Source organism: Accipiter gentilis, chromosome 1 (genome assembly GCF_929443795.1).
Source record: "Accipiter gentilis chromosome 1, bAccGen1.1, whole genome shotgun sequence".
Lineage (NCBI taxonomy): Eukaryota > Metazoa > Chordata > Aves > Accipitriformes > Accipitridae > Astur > Astur gentilis.
This window is the reverse complement of record NC_064880.1, coordinates 6,771,785-6,793,438: the sequence shown is the minus strand read 5'-3', so window position 1 is coordinate 6,793,438 and position 21,654 is coordinate 6,771,785. Positions and strand designations below refer to the sequence as shown.

Genomic DNA, 21,654 nt, shown 5'->3' with positions numbered 1-21,654 from the left:
CAGTTAAATGAGGCTTCCCACAAAATATAAGGACTGTGTTAATGCTGTAACAAATCTTGAGGTAAATTTTAAAGATGAGGTTATATATTAATATTGCTGTAGTGCCTCAGAAACCTGCTCATGCACCATCAATTATTTAGCATAAAGATATTAATGCTGTATAAGGACAACAGAAAAAAACCAGAAAATACCCTCAGGGTTTACAATGTAGATATAAAACAAAAGGCAACAGCAGAATACAAACACAGAAGTCTGTACTGATGGGGGTTGTAGAGCAAGGGATTTCAGCACCACTCATTTATCCATTTTTGAGTTTTTGGAAAGGCATCACAGCAATGGAGGTTTTAAGGTGGCATCTGAAGAGCAACACCAAAGAGTTTCGGGGAATGTTTACAGAGGTGCAGACTGTGGTAGAAAACACAGAGGTTTTTTAAAAATTAATGCTGGGAGGTAAGGGCTGCAATAGGAGAACTGATGCTAAATGAAATGTGAACATGGGGATAGGGGCCTTGAAAGTGAATACAGAAACTTAGATCTGGAAAGCTTGAAGATGAGGCAGTGAAATTCAAAATGAGAGTTGACCTGGTCAAAGCAGTAGTCTAGGTATATGATCTTGAGCAGGGAGGTTGGACCAGATGACCTCCAGAGGTCCCATCCAGCCTCAACCATTCTGTGATTCTGTGATCTTAGTCTTATTTGTACTACAGAAAGAAAAAGACTGCTTTTCTGAATTTCATGGCTGACAAGATGGTTTTGGTCTATGATGTTTCATCTTACTTATCTGAAGTGTTTCATCCCTATTTTATTTGCGTGGTTTCATCACCTACAGTAACTTGTAAATGTGCTGCTGTGTATTTCTGTTGCATTTATGTCATGAGTCTGGCACCGGCTAGGAAAAAGTTGTCTCAGATTTGTAGAACTGTTTCCATCTGAAGCACTGATATGTATAGGTAGTTTTTTACTGCATTACAAAATGAATTAAAGATGCTGTTGAGCTGATGTCTAATTAGTCTGGCACAGCAAATTGCCTTAAGAGTGACCATAAGTCCTGCATACATTTCTAAGCATTCCGACTAAAAAGTTTAGAAGGAATCAAAGATTTATTTAAACCTGTCTTGATAGGGTGATACTATGCAATGGATAGTAAAAATATGAAGGTGGAACTTAGAAAACTCTGAATAGACCCTGAATTACATTCCTCAAACAGATCAGCAACATTCAAAGAGAACATACACAAAGTTAGTACATCAAGAACATCATACTACCATAGCCTTATAGTAACCTGAGAGATATGAAGATATTATAATTTTTCCAAGAAAAGAACTAGGACAAATAGATGATGATGATGAACTCCACAGAAGTAGCCAGTTAATTCTACAGGAACTGTGGGCAGAAGAAAAAAAGGCAACATTTCTCTTGATTTCCTTCCCATAAAATTGGACATGTGTTTAGAAATTCTGTATCTTTCCTTCTGGACAGTTTGGAATGCCGGCTAATGATTATTGATTTTGAGTGTTTGTTTTAAAATCCATTAACAAATGTCAGTTAGTTTTTAATGTTAATTTTTCACTTTGATTTCTGGACTGAATTGAAGATGCAAATCTAATACCATTGGTATTGTGTAGGAAAGGGAGACTGAAAAGGAAGAATCTTAAAGGCAGAGAACAACAACCTCAGAGCTGACCACCGAGAGAGAACAAACATGGGAATTTTTAAACCTGTATGCTTATCAGGAATATAAAGCAGAAATTATTAGAGATATCTTTTTAGCTGGGCCCAGACTGTTCTTCAAAGCATCATGTCAACATGCTGAAGAGTCAAACAAGTCAGACCCAGGCACTGCCAGATCCATTGGCTGATAACACTGACGCCAGTAGAATAGGGTCAAATACATGTTGTTTGACCTTTATCCCAGTGGGGATTAAATTGATTCTAATTAATAGACTTGGGAATAGATGGGTACCTTGGCAGAGTTTGTAACTAATCTAAATTGTTCATCCTATTAGCTTAGCCATAAACTATGCATAATTACAAAGGGATTTTGTGGACAGCCACCCTTATGTTGCCACCTTCTTAATTACAATTTATTGAATACAGTGCTACAGAGCTTACTTGTTTTGATTAACATAGGGATTTCTGTTGTCTAACACTGCCTGAGCGAATGTGTCAGTGCTCCACTTATGGCAATAAAATACTGTTTGAAAGCACAAATGTAGCTCTGCTTAAGTCAGTTATACTTTATGTATGTGACTATGAGATAAATCTGGCTCTCAGTATGCAATCAGTGGCAGTTGTACCTCTGAGTACACTTAAGCAACATAAAATTATATATATTTTGAGGTGGTATAAAAATGATGCCAGGAAGGATTCTGGGCTGTGATTATCCTGTAGTATGACATATTTTTAGCCAAAAGTTAGAGTCTATGTAAAGGTGGGGTGGCAGTTGGTATGACCTGGCTAATATATTTCATCCCTTATCTAAATGAAACAGCCATTTAAAATAGGTGCAAATAGAGTTCAAGCTTGACTTCTCATTCGGTCAGTGTTCCTTCTCTCAGTCAGCACAGGTATCAGCTTGCAGCAGCTGTATTGATAGGTAGTATTTGTCTAAAATACTACCTATCATATCTAAAATATGTCCTCTTTCCCAGTAAGTCCTGGACTGAAACTACTAGCTAAGTTTCTGTGAGTACTGACTTGTATCAGAAAGTGAAAACTTCAGACACGGAACAAAATCTTATTTCATTTTTCTTAGAAGCTTCACTGAGCAGCAAATGTCTCCTGTAAAGCTAGGCCTATGTTAAGAAATCAGGAGTTACCACTCAAAGAAAGCATGGTATTTTAAGTAATTATAATTTTTTTTTCGGCCTTCTTGCCCTTTGAGTCACTGGATACACCCAAGTTACATTTTCAAGATTTTCTCCATGTCTGAGGAGTGGACAAACTTGCACCACTTTAACCGAAAGCAGAAATTGTTAGATAATCTTTTAACTGGACCTTAAGAAAAACCTCAAATATACTAGACTTAAAATAAGTTAATGGGAGTGGAAGGTGTTGTAAAGACACTGTGCAGTTCACCTTTCCGTGCCCTTAAAAAGAACGGATCAACAATAGCAGTGGGCAATCAAGTATTTTCTACATGAAGATTAAACTAGTGTTTGTCTTAGATATGTCATTTTAATCTCCTTGCCTGTAGTAAACAGAGACACCTTGACTCTCTGATCAGTACACTTGCTGCGCGAGACTAGGCTGTGGTAGTTTGGAGAGGGAATGGGAAATCCTGACATCCACTTTCAGCAGCTTGGGTTTATGTTGACTACAAACTCAAATTCCCTGTGCCCTGCCTGCTAAAAAAACCTTACCAGTGAGGACAAAACTCAACTTACTGCCTTAAAGAGAAGAGATCATGCTTCCAAGTAGAATATTAAAGACATCCAGCTGGTACAAGTACTTCTTTCCCAAAGTGGTAATAGAACAGGGCTGGCTCTGACCACAGTGAGCTGTCAGAAATGATGTAAGAACATTTCCAAGACTCTTGGGAAACATGGGAGTCCTGTCTCACTGAGCTGAGTTGATTGATTTTGGGTTTTGAGATACGCTGATTGTGCAATGTTGTAGAGTGTTCTTTGTGTTGCTTGTTATTTGATTTTAATCCAGGCCCCTTAGAGACTATTGTCTATGTTGGTTTATATTTGAATGTGTGCTTTATGGAAGCAAGAGGTTTGCCTCTTTAAAAGCAAAATGTTTAGCCATCAAAGGAGTTTTTCAGGGTTTCATTTCCCTAGATGATGATGTGCAACTGTTGCAGATTGCTCTATGACACCTTTTATGCTGTAAGGACGTGTGTATGTATGCACACGGAGGGGGGGTAAGTGTGTGCGTACTGATCTGGCACCTTGCATCTCCTTTACAGCCTAGAGTTCATCAGTGGGTCAGCCAGCTCCTAATGACATCATTACACTTGTTTACTGCTTACACAGAGGAAGTGCTATGCTGATGGGTTTGACCACTGTCATTATCTTATTTTAGTCCAGCATTTTTGCAAAATCAGAAATTTAGAAAAGCATCTCACTTCTATAAAGTGATTTTAGTTTTTCGTCCTGACTGAGTTAAAAGGGAAAATAAAAGACAGAAAATTCTTAACCATTGAAATAATATTACAAGAATAGTATTTTATGTTGTCATTGAAATTGTTAGTGCAACTAAGTCAGAATGCTGGTTATAGATTGAAAAAAAGGTCCATCTCAAAGGGAGTCAGTATAATTGGGATGAACTATTCTGCCGTACATGAAGTCAGAATGGCTTCTTTAGCCACTAGAATCAGTAAAAACAGTTAAAATACTCTTGCTTTGCTTTTGACTCACAGATTTAGGCCAAATCATGTTATTTGTTTCAGGATTTAGGCTTCTAAGTGCAATTTCAGCAATGACAATACATTACATTTTTCCTACTGATGCACATGGAGATGACTGTCAGTCAGTACTCCTGCAGATGATGTCAACCAGTTCAATTGTTTTTGTCTTTTTGTGTACCTATAAATATTTTTCAGTGGAAGTAAACATTGTTCTACAGTGAATGGGAGTCAACCAAAAATAGGCCTGTTTTATAGGGCTAGATTACACACTCTTCACAGAAGTAGTTTACAGATCCCCAATGCTCTGCAGTCTACTGGTAGGTAGAAAACCCTTATGGCATAGAGCTGTGCTTGTTACTGACTTTGAACATATTAAGGAATTATTGTGCCTCAATATTATATTACTGTCACCCCTGCTAAGTCTTAGTTACTGACCAGGTTACTTTATATAGTTTATTTTACTGAAAAGTAAAGCTTATCTCATGTTCTGTGATAGCTTAATTGATTTTATGTTCATGTTGAAGTGAACTAACTTCATTTTGCATTGCAGTGGCCTAAAAAGCATGCATGTGATAGGCAATCACATCCAAAGGATGGTAACTTCCATCCTGTAACTTATTAATATGCTAGAGTTTGATCTGTGGTTGCCTGACCAGTCCCTTTAGTTTAAATAAGTATCATTACAGCAGAATCTGATTAGAATTGCTTCGATCATTTCTGGATAAAAGTAATGATCTTAACTTTTGTTTCTATATTTAGATATAATTTTATTTAACTAGAGCTGTGCTGGTTTTCACATTTTTTTATAGGCAGAGTAGCTACTTCATCTTAACAGTGTATTGAAAAAATTGGTATAATCAGTGAAAGACCCTTTTTAGCCACGCTGTACCCCTTTGGGAGATGCATGCTCTGAGAGTTTACAATCCACCGATTCCCATCCTCTTTCTTTGACTTAATAGACTGGGAGAGTTAAATATGTCCTGAAAACTGTCATTTGTACAACAGATGAATAGATTTTAGAAATTCTGCCCTGTTGCATAGCAACAGCCACCATTAAAAAATAACGTTTTGAAATGTACATTAAAAGATAAAAAGCCAGTTAAGCATTTAAATATTAAAGATTTCTTCTAAGCAGTATCCTTTATTTCTTTGACTAAAATACTTACCAAAAAAGCTCCTTTTGGCAGCTTCTAGATGATTTTAAAATGGTAGCAGTTCTCTTTTTCTGGAGGCAAAGAAAGGAGGCTTGTAGGGGAGCTTGTCTGGAGCTGTTGCTAGTATTCAGTTTATATATGAATTTAATGTAGGCTGGTTTAACTCCCAGTACTTCTCCAGTAGCCTCATGGGAGAAATTATTTTTTCAGTCAAGAGCTGCTTCATATTATGCACATGGATGATCTGAAGCATATTTTAGGCCTTTCTGGAGGGTAGTTTATAATGACAGTGTTAGAAACGTTATTTATCCTTAGGTTTCCATGCCTGTTTTTGTTGCAAGCCTTCTTCCAGTAACAAATTTAAACAATTCCCCTAGTCTTCCTTCTCTGTGATGTTCCTACAAGAGCTGGGGTTGTCTGTCTGCCTGTGTCTTCCTCTGGCTTGTAAACATTCCTTGTGGCTTTCCTCATTCATCAGAGCTTCTAATACTTTTCCCATTTTGTCTGCCTTATTTTTTGATTCTGCTAATGTGACAGTACAGCAAAATGCAAAGCCCCCTTGACTAGTAACAGGACTATAATGACATATCACAGATCTACATAACAATGTGGAGTAAACTTGGCTCCAGTTCACATACCAGTGATCATAGATTACTGCCAAAATTCAGAAGCAGTCCAGTGTCAGAAGGCTAATTAAGTTACCTTTTGAGTATAGCATCTGATTGATAAAATTGTATTTATTATTTTTCATAGAGCTTGTAGTGGAATTTTATATATTCCCCAAAATAAGTGCTGATGAAGTACTCAGTGATTTAGCTTAAAGCAAAACTGAAGATGTTCTGAATTAAAGATGACAATTTTTTACTCTAAACTGGTAATCCAGCATAATTGATACTTTTGTAAACTATACAGGGATCTAGCTCTAGGAGTCTCTTGAGTGCAGTCTCAAAGGTGGTGGTGATGCAGTGGCCAGCCTTCTCCACTAGAAGTTAAATCTGCTCAGCATTTCAAGATTACGCACTCTGTTACAGAATTAATCTCATAAATATAAAGGAAAACTCTACAAAATAATCCAGTTCTATTGGCACCCTGTTTGTAATTCTTTAATTCTTCTTTTCCAAAAATTTATGTTAGGTCTGATTTTCCCACTTCATTAGTTAAGAAGTAGCAGACTTTTCAGTAAACTGTTGGTTGAACCAGGCAATTTTAGGAGTTACTTTCACCCACTCAGGTGATGGAAATAATACTGTGTTGGCTCCACGTTTTTAATTTCACATGGCCCTTACTTCTAACATTAGCCTGTAATCTAACCTTTTGATTGTTTTTAGCTTTACAAAACCAAACACTTATTGTTCAGTGTCAACATAACTTTCTGTCACAGTAAATGTTTAACTATGTTACATGAACATTTAACCTGCCACTAATAATGCAGCATTTTGGAAGGAAAACGTGCAAACAGCAAACCTTCAACTATGTTGAATTGCCCTGTTGGACCATGGCATTTCTGTCAAGCAGATCCAGTAATTTATTTTTTTCCTTTGAAATGTTATTTACTGACTTTCTATCCCTTCATCCTGTCTGCTGTGCTTGCAGTACGAAAGGGCTTTCTGCACCTGCATATTTACCCTCCCCACAATTTCCTGAGATCTCTGTGCACATTTTTATATGAATCTGGATTATAGGGATGGCATGCCAAGCAAGTGGAGGCGGCAGCACACTAGTTATTTTTACAGGATGGAGTATTATATTTCTGTTGGTAGATATCTACAAAGCTTTACCTCAAATACATAACTTTAAAAAACTTACCCCTCTCCCCACCCCCCAGATATGCCACTTTTTTCTTCTTTGCAGCCTGGGAATTTTATTGCTGGATATTTCTTTGTGTGCTTTGGTTCCCTGGAGCAGAGGCCGGTTCTAACACATGGTGTGGCAGACATTCACCATTAAAAATCTGTCGGTTTTTCCCCCACAAATGCTTCCATGAACCTTTGCAGGGTGACAGCTTGTGGCCACTTGGTGCTTTTGTTGGAACGTGCACTCCATTTGACCCTGTCCCAGCGTTAATAGGATTGTAAAGGCTGACTCCTGCGTGACCTCTTCTTGCAAACAACCCTAACCCTTCCCCTTCCTCAACTGTTCTGTACAACAGAGCTGAAAAGTGTTGCTCCCAAGGCAGTCTGGAGTCGCAGTACATGTTGCAGACGAAAGCAATTGGAAAAACCACTGGAAAAAAGTCAGCATGGGGCCACCTGTCCTTAAATAGTCCCGACTGTGAGAACAGTAGGTATTTGTTCGCTTCTTTAGAGGGAGCTGGTCTTAAATGCCTGTATGCAGACAGAAAATTACAGATTTTCTTTCCAAGGAAGGCCTCTATTGAAGAGGAGACAGGTGTTTACATACTTCTCTATGATTTTTTAGGTGCTGTTTTGTTTCCTTCAGAGGAAAAAAGGGGTGATTGGGGTACAATTGGAACTGACTGTGGTTTAGGTGAATAATGTTAATCCCATTGAGTGCTAAGTCAATATATAAAGTAATAAAAGTTCTGACTCTAAACTAAAGGAATTGGAATTCACTCTTTTAGTGTCCTTCTGAAGTTGCTTTAGACCTAACTTTTAGTCTCATAACTGTTTATTACTCCTGGCCTTAACTCAAACCAGTTTATAATGAAGTCTGTGTTTGTGTTTACCATGGTGGCAGGACTAAATTTAAATTAAATTCCTACGGTCTTTATAACTTCTGAATACTAATCTAGAAAAGCTTGTGTGTAAAATAGGTAAATGGGCTTACTCTCTTGATTCCCCCATTATACCCATCCCTTGCAGCTTTGCTATTCGCTTTCCACTGTGGGAATTGAGAGGATTTTGCCACTGGCCTGCTTTGTTTGCTTACTTTTATATAAGTGTCACTAAGGGGCTGGGTTAAGTATTTTGACCTACTTCAGGCATCAAAAGGTTCTTTTTTCCTTTCTAACGCAAAGATTGCCTTTTCACACTGAACGGCCACACCTTTCACTCTTCCAGTAATCTGTCTTTAGCATGCCTCTCCCATGAAGAACTCCTGAAAGAACTTGTCTGACTTTGCCCTGGGGGCAAGAGAGGGGAAGGGGTGGAGCAGAAAACCCTTATGCCATTGACAAGCAAAATACATGAACACTTTTGAGGCTGTAGGATTTAGCCTGCTGTTCTCATGATATGCAAAACTCTGCCTGGATTACGGGATACACTGGAATGTGTTTCTTCGGAGGACCAACTGTTAGTACTACCAGGCTTTGTAAATATATGGGGATAAGACTGACATACTTCAGTGGATTATCTACACTTTGTACTTCCTAAAAGTATGCAGAAACTTTCAGTATTGGGTGCAGAAAGGCTTTCTCTGTTTGAACAAAGGTAGCAGTCTGTGCAATTACAGATGCCAACTCAAACAGAGCAACTTTTGTTTCACTGGACTAGGAAGGAGGTTGAAAGGGGGAATGAAATGTGTTGACCTACCAACTACTTCCTATCTCTGCTGATCTGTGGCGAGGAGTTGTGGTTGATTTGTGGAGGCAGCAATAATGAGATCTGGCAGGAAGGGCACTTTCGTGTCTCTCTGCAACACTTTAATCTTTCAGCGTCTTCAAATTGATACAGAGAATTGCTTCCTGAATCGTAAAGTGCAGAAACTTTTGGAATGGGAGTTGTATGTAAGCTAATCACAACGCGTGTTGTCGTGGTGGAAAAGACTAAGAGTGAGCAAGTCTGTACTAAAATACAACTCAGATAATCCAAGGGGAGTGTCAAGAAATGGCACATGTTCAGTCTCGGGAAAGCTTTTGTTGTGGGACACCTTTCCAGTACTGGTCTAGTTCACTGGAGGGATAAAGTCTAGCACAGCAGGTTTGCTGAAGATATAGTGCCAGACTAATTGACGATGTAAAGTGGCAACATTCTTTTGCTGCTGTTCTTGAATTGTGCTAGCAATAAAATCGGGCCAAACAAGTTAAATAGCCTTGTAAATTATGTAAAATTAGCTCTAACCTCATCTCCTGCACCAGTAATAGACCTAAGACTCTGGAAGCATAGCTCATGTGTGTATATTCTGGTAGATAGCAGCTTCAATCTAAACCAGTTTATATAAATTAGTGGCTTTATCTGATTTTGTGGTGGTCAAAAGGCTAACTCTTACTCAGGATTTAAACCTGCAGGCAGGTTTGGGGCTTTTGGCAAGTAGCCAGTGCAGGCCTCTATTAGAAAGTCTTGCCTTAGTGCAACAGCGGCTAAAACTTTCCTTTTGACTCCCCTCCGACCTCAGGGCATGTCTCATTAGCAGATTAAGTCCGGAGTTAAATGAGTCCTCTGGGAGTGGAGGATGCAGCGTTTACTGAGCCTGCCACTCTAGCTGAAATGATTTTCCTGAGGCCAGATAAGGAGTTCTGTGACTTGCCAGAGGGGAGAAGATCTAGAGATACGGTTTGTTTTGCAAAAATCTGCTCATGAATAAAGCCTGGGAAAATCTGCACTAAGCTGTGATGTCACAGCCCTTGCCTACTGTAAAGTTAATTAAGAGGAGGGCGTGCAAAGTTCCTCTGTCATCATAAATCTAGTCTTTCGTATGTCCCATGGTAGGAAGACTCCTACCCTGCTGCTGCCGGGCTCTCCCCTCCTCTCGCTAGCCGCCTGGAGCATCAGCGATTGCTTTAACATTCCACCTGCCTCCCTGACTGCCAACCACTGGGGTCACCCAGAGGTAACCACAGGGCAGGAAGCCTCCAGGAGCGGGTTTGCCACAGCGGGGATTAACCGCCTCACTGGGCTGTTGCCCTCGACAATTTTCTGGTCAGTAACTTTTTGAAAGGAGAGCGTGTCTAGTGCAGTAGGGAGGGACAGGCAGGAGAGGATGACAAGAGATGAAGGGCGAGAAGAAATAGGGGCTGGATTCTTTCCAGGATGGAAAACTGTCTGTCCAAGAACTTATCCAGAACGCAAATTAAATATTCCTCTGTCCACCATTAAATTACCGTGAATGGGTGGCTGTGCAACATCCTGACAGGCTGTGTAATAAGGAACACCGTGTCTCTTTTCTCCTTTATTCCTCTGCATTTTCCTCTGTCCCAGACAGGAACTTCTGTGTCTGTAAGAGTCATTCTTCCAGTACTTAGCCTCCAGTTGGGACACACTTATTGCCAATTTAGAATTAAGCTTAAAAAGGAAAGGGGGCATGGACCAGACTCTGAGGCCCATGTCTACCTTTTGAAAATTGTGCTTCCTAATGAGATAGACCATTTCTTAACCTGCAGATCTAGACTCCTTACAAATGCAGAGCCCTCAAATCCTAAATAGGACTCCAGAGAGCTAAATGACAAAGCTAAATGACGCCTTTCTTGATGTTGACTAGGCGAAGAACAAAATGAGAGTTCCTTACATGCTTGTTTGCATATAAAGGGAAGTGAAGTGCCAACTGCATAGCTTTAGACTAACTGGAGCTTAGGGGGCATCAGCAAAACACAGGCCCAGGCCCACAATCGTTCATCAGTTCAACAATGAGCAAAAGTTTTTTTTCAGGACCATCGAGAACATGCATGATTATCCCTGACTCTAAAGCTCTCTAGTTGAATGGTTTAGTGAGAATGTTATAAATAACACAACCTTATAAGCGCCAAGCAGCAAATTGTCAAATCGCAGATTTTGCAGAAGGAGGTGAATTCAGGAGAGCAGAGGACTGATGCGTAGGTTTGTAGGAAATCTCAGGAGGCAATAGTAGAGTAAGGACCTAGAAAAACATTGGTGAAACTGCTGCAAGCAAGAAGAGAGAAGTATTGCCTACACAGAAACACAAAGCCAAAGCCCTCTGTAAAGACGGAGTTCAGGAGCAACAGAAGCCTCAACTATGAGGCTAATGCAGCAACTAAAAGTCTTGTCTCTTTGTAAGATCTGATATCCTAGGAGGCCAGAGGGAAGCCCGTGCCAATTTAATTTGGCCAGATGCAAAAGAGAAATTGAAAGTCTCATATGATCTTGTAGGAGCAGTCAAGCTTGAATTTGGACCAAAAGCATGTTGTACTGAGTTTTGAGTTTTATCCATCTGTAAAAAGTAGCAGAAATGATGGCAGGAAACCTCACTTCCCACTGTGTCGTTAGGGAACTTTCACCTCTCACAAAAGAATGGTCTTTTATTTACTGCTTTTCTCTTACACAGGCTGAAGCCTTCACCTGAGTGTGAACAGTATCAAGGACATGAAAACTTCCCATGGAAAAAAATCAGTACTGAAGTTTATGCTGACAGCAGGATAACCAGCAAATTCTGTCTTCCCCAGATGGCCCAGATTTTAATGGGGTCACCTTGCAAGACTTGCCTGTAGGATATTAAAGGTCCCAAAGTAACTGTTGGGGCATAAAAAATGTTATGTCCAAGAGTTGCATCACAGACAGATGTTCCTTTGACAGGTCGTCCTTTGCTTAACTATTCTTCCATGTATATTTCCTGACATTCAATGCATCAGTGGCAACTCTTGGGAATAGGAGTTGGATGAGTTGCCCGGTTGAGTATGGATGTTTGAAACAGATTAAAGTGAAGAGTGGGGGATCTACTTTTTATTTTGCAATAGCAGTGTGAAACCCTGGAGTGCTAGGTATGTGAGGTCAGTCTCTTGCCTTACTCCCCTTGTCTGACACCTTATTTCTCTTTCTCTCCTCTTCCTCTCCTACCTTCCCTCACTCTTCAACTTGTCAGTTAATTTTTTAGTGTCTGCATTTGACTGATCCAATCCTCCTAAGAGGTTGACATTCAAACTGATATAAACTCTGTGGGCATCAAACTTGATGCTTACAGTTGACATTTTGTAGTGGTTTTTTCTCCCCTATCCACAGAGATGTAGGTTGTGAAAGAGGGAGCAAGTAAGTGTGTGTGCTTATAGTTGAACGGTATTTTGTAAATATTTCCTGAAAGCTTGTGAAATTTCTCACATGTTCTTGATTTCCCTTCACGTCTGCAGAGTAGGCATAAGAAATATCATCCAGTCTAGCTCTGAGTTCAGAAGTGAGTAAATAGCCATCAGTTTTACAAGCTTTGTTTAGATGCCAAAGCCTGATGGCCAAGGGTGATATTCTGAGACTTTTGAAGACAGACCAATACATAAGCTGCATTTTTAACCATATGCTTTCTTACAGTTTTTAGGTCTGGTCACAGCTTTTTCCTTGAAAATTACTTCCCCTGAGATAAGATTTCCCATTAAATGGCTCTGGCATATTTATACATGCTCTGAAGTTTCTGGTTAACCAACTCATTAGTCCTTTGGTGATTTTGAGAATATAAGTCTGTCAGTCTGTGTGTGTTTATGTTCACAGATGTGCCAATGATTTATAAATGGGATTAATTGTAAATTTAACTCATTTAGGAAATGGTTGAGGACCCAGGTACTTCTGTATTTTAGCCTTGCTTAGTCACACTGGAAGAGCTCTTTGACCCTGCCAGAGATTAGTTTTAGTACCAGTTATGAGATAAGCTTAACTACTTCTTAACTATAAGCATGTTAAAGCTCTCTGCAAGGGATTTGTTGTGGGGAAGGAATACAGCAGCTCTTAAATTTTTATGTTTATCTTGCTGTTACTAAGTTAATTGAGTGATATAATTTAGACCTTTTTTTCCTGTTCTTTCAACTTTTGGAAAACTCAAAGATTATTAAAACTTTGAAGTTTAAGTGTGCTTATTTTTAACCATTAAAAAATCACTATACCAGCCAGATTCATACTCAGTATACAGTGGTATGGGAAGCAACCATAATCCTGGATCACAAGTGATAAGGCCACTGCTTGGAAATAGCACCGTTCTGAGAGCAGCAAAGCTGTTTCCATTTTCAAAGCCCATTTTCCCAGTCCCCTGACCAGAGTGAACCTGCATTTGACTATGTGAATGTCCTCATTTATTTTTTAGTACTAAATAGTAATTTTGCATTTTCAATGCTTACAATTGCAATTGTGAGCAGTAGCAACCTTTTCTCCTTTCTCTTTTGGATCTTGCTGTTTGACTCACAGAGCAGTCAGCTGATTTCAGTAACATACTCCATTCAGTAATTTATTTTTTGCAGAATGACAAGGGACTCACCATTCATAACATGATGAATGCTGAGAAGACTTAGCTTGAAGAGCAAAAAGGATAGATTGATTCATATATAGATGTCTTAGGTAACAGAGAGATGAAATTATATTCCTTCCAGTAGCCTTAAAAGAAATAGAAAATAAAGTTATATATTAGGAAAAAAATATTTTGATTTAATCTGTTTAGCTGTAGATTAATGTTTGAAAGACAGTGGTGGAAGCACCCATTTGATATCTGAGACAAATATTGTTGGCTTACTAGGAAGAATCATACTGGATAAAGCCCCACAATGAAAGTTAATGAACCTGGTAACTTTTCAACTTATTTCTATTTCTGACCTCCGTGATGGTGTAGAAATACAGATAGGGTTGTGCTGGTTATGTCTTCATTATATATCAAATCCATGCTCTATGATTTGAATGTTTTGTTTCCATGGATATTCGGAATTATTCTTTGTACAAGAACTATTGTATCATTTTTACTGTTTTAAATGAGAGTGGCAAGTGAAATCTTGCATATAGTAGTTGCAAAATAGATTCTTGCTTGAAATTTCTCACATTAAATGTCTGTATTAGGATGAAGCATTTGTTTGAAATGCATATAGGACACCAGCCTGCAAACAGCATTGCAAATAGTTACATATGATATGCTGAAAAAAAAATGTTTTACTGCAGAGCAGATACTATCTCCAAATACAGAACAAGAAGTAGATAACATACCAGATATACAGGAAGGTCTGTGATTTTAGAATAAATTTATCTTTCTGTGTGTGTGTGTATAGCAAAAGCAGGGATAGATTTGAAATTTAATGAAACAAGTGTTTCATATATTTGTCATGTTAGGCTAAAGATCTGCTTTTTTTGTGTTAGCTATTGTGTTGCTTGTAAAGAACCTGTAAAGAGAGTATCAGCAGTGGGATACAGCTACCACCATGATACTCAAGTCCCATCCTCATGTAATAGAAAATCATTGTTAGTCTTAAATGAAACAATGCAACAGGGCTGGCAGTGAAAACACATCAAAGATATTCATCAAATTGTTGAAGTTAGAAGCATGTTTTAATTATTTTAGATTTGAAGCAGAAGCGGTTTGACTCTAACAAAAGTTTCTTGCTGCAGATCATCCTGTGGGGTCGAACTGAGAAATGCCTGAAGGAGACCACAGAGGAAATCAGGATGATGGGGACGGAATGCCATTATTTCATTTGTGATGTAGGAAATCGAGAGGAGGTCTATCAGCAAGCCAAAGCTGTGAGGGAAAAGGTTAGTGTCTGTGGAAACACTGTTTGTGGGCAGAATTTAGCAACAGTTCATATTTGATGAGAAAAAAACTATATTGGCAAATTGGGAAAAAAGAAGGGTGACCATCCAGATTGTGTTGTACAAAGCCTGGCTACCTGTTTTAAGTGATCTTGAAGGATTACAAGGCCTATAGGCAAAAATGCCTAAAGCTATGAAAATAATAATGTATTTAGGCAATAATAGATATTCAGATACAGTGGTGACTGCTGATTTGTGAGGAGAGATACTAGTGGTAACAAGTAATCTGCTTTTTTTGCAGGTGGGTGATATCACTATCCTGGTGAACAATGCTGCTGTGGTCCATGGTAAGAGTCTGATGGACAGCGATGATGATGCACTGCTCAAATCGCAACATATAAACACCCTGGGACAGTTCTGGGTAAGAGAAGCTCTTGTATCACATGTATTCAGAATTGGAAATGAGAGTGACAGATTACAGCCAGTAAACACTTGGCTGCTAGCAGGTCCTTCTACATGATGCTTGGTAAAATCAGTCTGACATGAAAAGGAGGCAGAAAAAACAATGTGAGGGGCAAAGGCCAGAGGAAGGAAGTCTAAAAAAATTTCATTTTTCCAGTAGTAACACAGTATTTGACGCTCTTGTATCCCCATTCTGTGATTGCCAGTAAAACACTTGATTTCTTTTGAGAAAGCCTGAGCTCACAGAGGATAGTTTTTTGTACAGTGATGTGTATGGAACATCAGAGCAGCATGAGACTACCTTGCTCAGGAAAGGAAGCTAGTGTGAAACTCATTCCATTTTGAATTAGATAATAGTAATAAAAAAAGAACTTCTTGTGATTTTATCACTTTGTTGAACTTTATCCACTTCATGGTTAAGAACATACAAAGCATTCTGTTCATGGCCTTTATCCATGGGTACTGCTTACTTACATGCTAGGAAAGATTTTGTTTTGTTTTTACACAAAAAGTAGAAACTTTTTTTCCTGGCCTGCTTAGAATCTTTCAGAAAATTACAAAGCAACAAGGTACTCTCCCATTTCTTTCCTTGCATAATGAACAGCACAGTTTGGCTTGTTGTCTCTGTGTCACCTTATTTTTTTCAGTTACTATTGTTTTTTGCTATATCTCTGCTGAGCAAACTTTTTTTTTTTTTTTTTTTTTTTTTTTTAACTCTGTTGTTCTTCAGACCACCAAAGCATTCCTGCCAAGGATGCTGGAGTTGCAGAATGGACACATTGTTTGCCTGAACTCTGTCCTGGCCTTGTCAGCCATCCCTGGTGCCATTGACTATTGCACCTCCAAAGCCTCGTCCTTTGCCTTTATGGAGAGCCTGACCTTGGGGCTGCTAGACTGTCCTGGAGTGAATGCCACAACAGTCCTGCCCTTCCACACGAGCACAGAGATGTTTCAGGGCATGAGAATCAGGTCAGTCCAGGGGAACTGGAATAAAGCATCTCATTTTAAATGAATCATCAGAATACACTCCTAATTAATGCTTCATTTAGTTAAGAGAATTTGATGTCTCATTTGGCTGCCTGGGAACAGAAGGTCACTCTAGGCCACCTGGGACTCATCAGACTGGTTCCCTCACTTTGCTGGCATATTCATACAGCCTGCCTGTACCAAGAGAGGCATTTGCTTCTACAGAGAAAACTGAAAGCTGTTTTTTCCCTGACTGTATTTGGGCCATATGCAGCCACCAGAGAGAGAGGGGAGGCAATCTAAAAATTGAGGTCATTCAAAAGGAGCAGTCTACAAATTACTTGAGAATTAACAGTACAAATTCCTTCTTTATTCGTTGCAATACTTAATTTTTTCCCACTGAAAGGAATGACAGCCACTTACAGAAGTAAAGCTATCAGTACCTCCTTTTTGCCTCTAAGAGAACAAGCTAAATTCAAAGACTAATGGCTGACAAAATTAATCTTTTACAATGGACTAAATAACCTATTAATATAGTTTGTGCTCTCTTAGTCAAGAAAATATGCAGTGTCAAGCTATTGCTGGAGGTGGGAAAAGCCTTATGTTTGGTATTAAAAGCAATGGGGGAAAATACTTGTCTTTCTTACCTGTCAAGAATTTGAATCAAGCAAAGAGCAACAGAGAGGAAGAAGAAAAACACTAACACTGGAAAAGACAGCATTTTGGTATTGGTTTGCATACAGTTTAAGAAAATCCCTGAAAGGAGGTTCTGAATACACTCTGCCACTTCCCCCTAAAGGCACCAACATGTACATTCTTAACCATTTAGCTAACCCAATAGTACTAGTTGGAACTGGGCTTTCTGCTTCTTCCAGCCCGCTTTGAGGCATGTTTGAATGCCAGTAACCAGCGATAGCTTAGTGAGTAACAGGACTTGGACAGTGATATCTTAAAGGAGGAGTTTGGTTAACAAATAATTATTTTATTTTTTACTTTATTTATTCAGGTTCCCTAATCTTTTTCCTCCTCTCAAGCCAGAGACAGTGGCTAGGAGGACCGTAGAAGCTGTTCAGATGAATCAAGCCTTCCTGCTCCTTCCATGGACAATGCATGTTCTTGTCATCCTAAAAAGGTAAGTATTTCCTTTGCCCAGCAATAGCCTAGCCAGTTAGGCAAGACTGGCTTACAGTCCTCTGTGTCTGACCACCAAGGCGAACCTCAGTTTGACTGTAACCCGATATCCAAGATCAGATTGGTTCATTCCTTCCTGTGAAAGACAGTCATAGAAGCAACAGGGAGAAAGCTTTCTGAGATTACCTTTGTAGATGCTTTCCCTGGGTATAACCCCTTTATGAAACCAGTTTCACTCCCAAAATTTGGATTCCTGAGGTCTGAACTGGTATTTGTATCTACAAAATTTCTTAACAATTAACATATGCGTGTAGTTGATTTTGATTTAGTACTCTTTGGACTCCGGGCTTTGTATTATAAAGGATTACTGTACAATAAGGTATCACAGCTGTATTTAGAGAGCATTGCTTGTGTTAAAGCAATGAAACTATTAAAAAAAAATATTTTTGTGTATGATTAGGACAGGAATTTTAAAGTCCCTAAGAAAAGAAAGTCATAACTTCATATCCTGAAACAACTAAAGAGAAGGGACATTTAAAATTGTGTTTCCATGAGAGTTTGCACTAAAGCCTTTGGAAAACCTACTTCAGTCAAGTACTGAAATAAGGCCATGAGATTTCTGTGGAAAATAATTACAATATTGCATTTCAAACAAGAAAAAATAATTCACAATCAATGCTTCACTCTGTATGTAAAATTTGGGATGCTCTCAAAAGTTTCCAGAAATTCTACAGACTGAAAAAGGGCTGTTCTCCTTCTGCTTTACTGTAAGAATTAATAATTTATTTTCCATTACAGTAGCTGTCAGGAAATTGATCTATATCCATACCTTATGATAAGGAGGCCACATGCTTAGCACAAATACATGGCAAGTTAACTAGAGAACTCAGTTTAAATTTGTGTATTTCAGAGTACAAGATTCTGCACAATATTTGGGAGGAATAAACCACGATGGTATCTTCCAAGTTACAGTTTTTACAGACCTTTTTGGATAAATATTTCTGTAGAGAAAGAATGACTTGATATAACTTTCTTCTTTTAGGCCTACTCACAGCAGGATACTGATACGTTTTGTCTGTGCGCTCTCACTAGATGATTTTGGAGAATATGTATACTTACGTATGTGTGTACATAAATGCATATTTACACATCCTCTTATTAGAATAGACTAAGAGGTTTGTCTGGTCTGCTTATTTTCTTTCTGCTTCTCCTGCAGCATTCTCCCTCAGGCAGCACTTGAAGAAATCCACAAGTTTTCTGGAAGCTACACTTGCATGAACACTTTTAAAGGACGAACATAGACTTGATGATGGTGCAAGGACTATTCTTCAGTGAAACCAACACAAGCATGAAAATCCTGACAAGACTGTGAATCAGCAGGCTTGGCTTTTAGCCTGTTCATGTGACTTGCACTGCTCTGAGGCAACACATTTCTTTCAGGTCATATCCATAGTAACATGACCTTTGCACAGGATTGAATGACTAGACTATGGACTCTTGGAAAGAAAAACAAAAAGTGTGAAATGTTTATATGATGTTTAATTCTTTAGAGTTCAATTGTTAAATCTACTCATAGTTTTAAGATGTAATTTTTGTTTCTAAAGTGTCTGTAGGCTGTTTCAGCTGAGAGGCAGCACATCACACCCCATACTTGCTTTATCCCCTCTCTTCAGAGGAATGCAATTACAAACTGCTACTGGTTTCATTTCATCTTTTTGAATGGGGAACTCAACAAATACTTTGAAGTACTAAAAGTTATGGACATTTAATGGAAGCTTCCTTCCCTTTCTTCACTTTACATCTCTTGATTAAGCTATTCCCAACTCACATCAGGGAAGGAGCAACTGTGGAGCAGTGTTTTCTTTGTTAAAGGCCACCCAGGACTTCTGTCTGGAAGGACTGTGCTAGGCCCAAGAAAGCTGTCTTACTTCACCTGTGAAGTCTGGAGAGGAATGCTCAGTCAGAAGAGCAGACAGTTTGAATAGTGGAAGATTGTTTCTGTCACTGAACTCATATATGAAATTAATTGTCTTTCTGAGTATTTTTGTTCATTTATGATAAAATATATATATATTTTTAGCATTAATCCCAGATTGCCACGCATGTAGGCAGCATCACACTGGGGATGAACTAAATCTAAAACTAAAACTAGAGCCTGTTTGTACAAACATACATTCACTGACATAATCCATGCAGAGAAAATCCATTGTATCTATCTGCACAGTGAAGTAAGTGGAATAATGCTCTAAAAATAGAAGACACATTACTGTAGTGCTCATGAAATGTGAAGTTTGGAAGCACAGTTAGCAAAGACCTGATTAAATGCACGTTGAATTCAGCTGGGGATACACCCATTGTTTTTTAGAGGCATTGAATCAGGCACTCATCAGCCAAAAGTGATAAATACTGCTTGGACTGAAATGCCAGAAGCAGCTAGACATTATTTATTTTTGTAATGATATACTCTCTTTGACAGCCTAGTAAGAGCAACACTGCATTCCTATGCCAGATGCAGTGTGCAGCACTAGGCATAGTAATGTAGTTGAAACATATTGGAACACTACTAAAAGAGGAATTAATATAATTGCAATACAGGAAAGTAGCAAGCCTAACTGGAGAACACCTCCTGAATGAAGCGCCTCAAGGAAGGCCATGTGGTTAAAGTAAAGGAGTGAATTTAGGGCTTCTGACTTGAATTTCGAGCTTTTCCATAGATGTCCTGTGTGACCTGGGGCAAACTGCATAATTTCAAGGTGCCCCCTGACCTGCAAAGCAGATATTTCTAGTGTTTCCCTACCTCAAAAGTTGTAAGTCTGACTACCTAAATGTTTGTCAAAAGCTCAGTAAATTCAAATGGAACATGCTATAGAAATGAAAAGCAGTATTTGTTCATAAACCAAGAGGTTCTATACAAAAATTTAGGAGGAAAAAAAACATATGCCGAAATACATCATTTCCTAAAAGAGATCTGAGTTACAGCAGAAAAGCTGTGAGCTGTATTTGAAATACCCTTTTGGTTCTGCCATGTAGAATGGAGACCAGATACTTAGGTGGAATGATGTGAATGTTAAAATCTGAAGATCTGAACCATACTGCAATTAGTAGATACATCTCTTCTTGAGCAGTTCAAGAGGAAGATATTGCCAAAAGTGCCATTGATGCAAGCCCCTCTGCCTGCATGGGTATTTTGAGGAGCTCTCCTATCTGGGTCAGTGCTTTCCTTCCAAGTGCAGAACATATAAGCTGTAGCACTGTGCCAGCTTTGAAAAGGTTTCTTACAATGGAGTTTTGTTTTGAATTCCTAGATGTCTGAGGCTCTCTGGAGAGGATGAAAAGAAACTTTGATCTCTGTGATTTTGACACCCACCCTAATAGATGCTTTCAGCTTTATTTTTTGTCAATTTTTTGAGAAGAAACCCAGTTCATTGAAAACACAAGTGCAATGAGGGGAGAACCCCTTCCAGGATCTGCCAGGAATACTGAAGGTACAATATTTATCAAGAGACGCTTGGGAGGGGAAGGTATGATTATACGTACATCCCCTTATGCACTCTAATCCTGTCTAGTTTCTCATTAATCACAGTCACGCATGCCAGGCTTGCAAATGCAAGGGCAAACAGAATTGGTGAAAGAGAGCACCCTGCAGTGTCCCCCTTAATTTAAACCTTTATGTTGAGACTTTATTAATTGATAACATGCTAATGCAAAAGGGAGGTAAAAACTAGTACACACATTGAAACTAAGTCCCCACTCATCCCCCAATCCTGTTCCTTAGATTAATCTGCTCTTTTCCTGCACTGCATAAAAGTTCCCTGTCTTCAGAGGTTGTCTTACATACTAAGTGCTGTTGATTTCTTTCTAATGAATATAAAGTCAGAACATAGCTGAGACTCTCATCATCTCACTCCTCTCATAGACACACACACACACACACAAACTTCCCTCTCTCTTTCCCTCAGGGTCTCTGAGCGGACAGCAGGTCAAATAGCAGTCACAGTGGGGGAGAGGTATGCAGCAAACAGAAAATAATGAGGAAAACATTGACTTTGCTTTTCAGATAGTAAGAAGAGTTGGGTAAGAGAGTTTCTTCTCTTGTGAGTGTTGCAAGATTAGAGCACTCTCCATCCAGTGAGCTACTTGCAAATTTGGATGGATACATTTGAAGACTTTTTTTTTTATAGAAGGGCTCCTCTGGAATGCCTGCTGAGGTCTACTGTCCCTTTTCACATAAGGTTAGTATTGGGTAATCTTA

General features: G+C 38.9%; 1 protein-coding gene across 9 annotated transcripts in view; it reads left to right on the top strand.

Annotated features, from left to right (window-relative positions):
• Window positions 1-21,275, top strand: part of DHRS3 (dehydrogenase/reductase 3) — a 33,289-nt gene extending 12,014 nt beyond the window's left edge. For 5 of the 9 annotated variants that reach the window (XM_049811254.1, XM_049811227.1, XM_049811288.1 and 2 more), the window contains 5 exons: window positions 14,703-14,846; window positions 15,145-15,264; window positions 16,036-16,274; window positions 17,278-17,403; window positions 18,619-21,275. In XM_049811254.1, coding sequence (XP_049667211.1) covers window positions 14,760-14,846; window positions 15,145-15,264; window positions 16,036-16,274; window positions 17,278-17,403; window positions 18,619-18,703 — 657 coding nt within the window. In that variant the 5' untranslated portion in view covers window positions 14,703-14,759 and the 3' untranslated portion in view covers window positions 18,704-21,275. Of the gene's footprint in view, window positions 1-11,685; window positions 12,128-12,163; window positions 13,893-14,702; window positions 14,847-15,144; window positions 15,265-16,035; window positions 16,275-17,277; window positions 17,404-18,618 lie in introns of those variants that run through there. The other 4 variants (XM_049811279.1, XM_049811261.1, XM_049811270.1 and 1 more) reach the window with 3 other exon arrangements.
• Window positions 21,276-21,654: the final 379 nt, after the last annotated feature.